At 54.8% G+C, this 3300-nt stretch overlaps 1 protein-coding gene across 1 annotated transcript in view; it reads left to right on the top strand.

Annotated features, from left to right (window-relative positions):
* IL2RA (interleukin 2 receptor subunit alpha) overlaps positions 1–2688 on the top strand; it is a 40403-nt gene extending 37715 nt beyond the window's left edge. The window contains exons 5-7 of the mRNA XM_006906948.2: positions 543–620; positions 1009–1080; positions 2375–2688. Of these exons, the coding sequence (XP_006907010.1) occupies positions 543–620; positions 1009–1080; positions 2375–2445 (221 nt within the window). The 3' untranslated portion in view covers positions 2446–2688. The remainder of the gene's footprint in view (positions 1–542; positions 621–1008; positions 1081–2374) is intronic.
* Positions 2689–3300: the final 612 nt, after the last annotated feature.

Genomic DNA, 3300 nt, shown 5'->3' with positions numbered 1-3300 from the left:
TCTTCCTGTTGGATTCTTCTGGGATTCTGTGTTTCTTTCCCGTAGCCCGTGTCCGGTGAGCCTCGCTGCCGGCCCAGGCATGTCCCTGGCTTCCTTCGTAAAAAGACGGCAAGCTGGGCCGGCATCCTGGGTACTTGACAACTCCCACAAGGAATAAGGTTCCTGTCACAGAGAAAGGCTATCCTTTGAGCCTTTCGACTTTGATGGTTCAGTGGCTTTTGTATTATTATGACCTGTTTCTAAGGCACCGATGGAGACCAGGGCTGAGTAGGAAGCTTGAGGAGCAAGTTTCTCAGAGTTCCATGAAAAACGAGGATCTGAATTGGAGTTTCCCCCTCACTGGGCTCTGCTGGGGCCACTTATCCACTTCCCTGTGACTCTGATGTAGAGCCATGTGACATGGCACTCACGGATAACGTGCCCAGAACCGAGGGCCATGCCTTAGCTAGTGCGTCTGCAGTCAGCTGAGAAGCTGCGGGGCGTGTGAGGCCCCCACGCCCCCCACCTTAAGTTCCACGAGCATCGCTTACTCTCTCCTCCAGGTGACGAAGAGCTCGAAGCAAGCACGGATACTCCTGAGCATGAGACTTCCTGTCCCTTCGTAACGACAGCCACTACAGGTACTGCTGTGGGTATGGCTCCATGAAGACGAAGCCTGGCCATTAGCTCGTAACTCAGGAAAGGGAGGACGGTGGGCCTGGAGCGGCCCCTCCAGCACGCGGGTCAGGGCTGCCCCACTGGGTGTTGAAAGTGGTTGGCCCTTCCCCCGTCCCCAGCAGGCCTCCTGACGCTCAGACCCCTCAGAAGCAGGTGTCAGGAAGGGGAGACGCAGACTGGGGTGGTGCCTTGAGGGAAGAATGAGCTGCTTGCGCGTGGCCCCCCTTGTCTCTGACAGCTGTCCCTTCGGCCTCTGAGGTTTTGGCTCACGGAGAAGCCCCAGCGCCCTCCAGCCTGTGCAGCCCCATAATTAGCATAAACAGGTCCTATTCCCCTCTCTCTTTGGCACAGATTTTCAAAAACAAACAGAAGTGGCTGCGACCGTGGAGCCGTTCATATTCACCACCGAGTACCAGATAGCAGGTGGGCTGGGGTCGCTTCTGTTGTGGACGACACGTTCACGAGGAGGGACTGTGGGACACGTTGCTGGGTGGGGGCTGGGTTTTAAATGGCCCCCTCCTTACACTATATAACGTTTATGAGAGTAAACGACTAATCCAGATAGTAGCGTAGCTCAGAGTCACAGCGGTCAGTGACAGGAGGCTGTGAGCGAAGCCACACACCGGCCCCGAGCAGTTGCTCTTGAATGGGTGCGAAGTGACACAGGACCCCAGGCCTGTGCGTGAGGGGTGAGGCGAAGGGCGGAGGCAGCAGAACCGGGACGAGAGAAAAAACATTCCAGAAACACTACAGTTGTTTCCTGGTGGGAGGGAACAACAGACTTTGCCACAAGAAAAAAAATAAAAATAAAAACGTCTCGTAGAAACGCTGAGCAAGATGGCGGTCACCAGGGAGGGGGTGGGACAGACTGGGACATGTGAGGAAGGACACACACGTCCAGTTAGGGGATAGGTCCTGGGGACGGAGTGCACAGCATGAAGACTTTCCGTGCACAATGCTGCGTCGTACGCTCGAACGTGGCTAAGAGACTAGATTTAAACGTTCTCTCCACAAAAAAGAAACGCTAATTATGTGACCCGATGGAGGTGTCAGTTGACGTTATGGGGGTGGTCACTTGGCAACATGTAAGTGCTTCAAACCAGCATGCTGTGCACCTTAAATCCACACAATGTCTATGCCAAGTGCATCTCAAGAGAGCTGGGGGGAAGGAAGAAAAACAGGCTTTGACAGACAGACAGACAGACAGGTAGATGATAGATTGATGGACAGATAGATGAATAGGTAGATAGATAGGCAGACAGACAGGTAGGAAGATAGACAGGTACGCAGGTAACTAGGTAGGTAGATAGGTAGGCAGGCAGGCAGGCAGGCAGGCAGGCAGGTAGCTCACTCCAGCACCATTTGGGAAAGTCAAATACTTTCAAAGGTCGCTAAAGTGTTTATTGTTTATCTTTATATTTCGACATTTCTTTCACCATCGCAGACCTGGGGCCTGGCCTTTGACCCTTTCTGAAGAGAGTTCCCAGCTTGCTTTCCCCAGAAAGAGCCGGCCCTTGGGGGAAGGGCGCCCCACGCTGCCCCAGGCCCCCAACCTCGCCCAGCCCCAGTCCCTAGCCTCCCAGGAAACCCTGATGGGGACGGGGCTGCATGCGGGGAGGGAAAGCAGAGCCCACGGCTTGCGGAAATCCTGGCTCCTGAGGACACTTCCTCAGCCCGCTCTGTGACACATCCGGCTGACCCATTTCTCTGTCCACAGTGGCCTGCTGCGCCTTCCTGCTGGTCAGCACCCTCCTCCTGAGCGGGCTCGCCTGGCAGCGGAGACGGTGAACCCCACACCCAAGAAGCCCCGGCGCAGGAAAAGCACCTGGGCAGAGACCCCTTGGCGGGGTGAGGAGAACTGGCCAGCGCCCACTCACCCTGAGTCATGGCAGGGGAGCGCGAAGGGAGCCAACACTGGTCGAGGCCCACTGGACACCGGGCTCCACGCTCATCTAATGCACGTAGCCACCCGCCTTCTCAGAAACCTGCGCTCAGGCCTCCGAGTAATGTGACCCAGGCTGCGAGCTGAGGCCAAACTGCCTCCCGGACTCACAGCCATGGCCCTTCCGCCCGTCACCATGCCTGCCCTGAGCTCCTCTCCCCACCCGCCGCCTGCAGCCAGGACGGTGACGTGTGTGGCCTTACCGGGACTAACTCAGATGCTCCATCCTGGCTGCAGGGTAGAACACCCAGGAGAGATTTTTTTTTTTTTTTAAATAACAATGCTCGGGCCCCAATGGGAATCTCTAGGGGTGGGCCCCAGACATCGGTGGTTTTAGTTTTTTCAATTGAGATAAAATTCATCTTTTTAAACAATATTCAAGTACATAATCCAGTGATATTTAGCACATTAGATCATTTCCATCACCCCAAAAAGAAACCTCACATTTCCCAATTCCCCATGTCCCCCACTTCCTAGCACCCACTAATCTACCTTCCGTCTCTATGGATTTACCTGTTCTAGACATGTCATAGAAACAGACTCATACGATATATGAAATAAGCGCTTTTTAAAAGCTCCTCAGAGGCGTCTGACACGTAGGCATCCGGTTTTGACTGCCCTGCACCAGGCCGGTGGGTCTCAGACCTGAGTGGTGTCAGAGTCTCCTGGGGGGTGTGTTCAGATCCAGAATCTGATTCAGC

This window comes from Pteropus alecto, unplaced genomic scaffold (assembly GCF_000325575.1).
Source record: "Pteropus alecto unplaced genomic scaffold, ASM32557v1 scaffold11, whole genome shotgun sequence".
In the NCBI taxonomy this organism is placed as follows: Eukaryota; Metazoa; Chordata; class Mammalia; order Chiroptera; family Pteropodidae; genus Pteropus; species Pteropus alecto.
The sequence above is the reverse complement of the archived record's forward strand: the minus strand, read 5'-3'. Positions and strand labels throughout refer to the sequence as shown.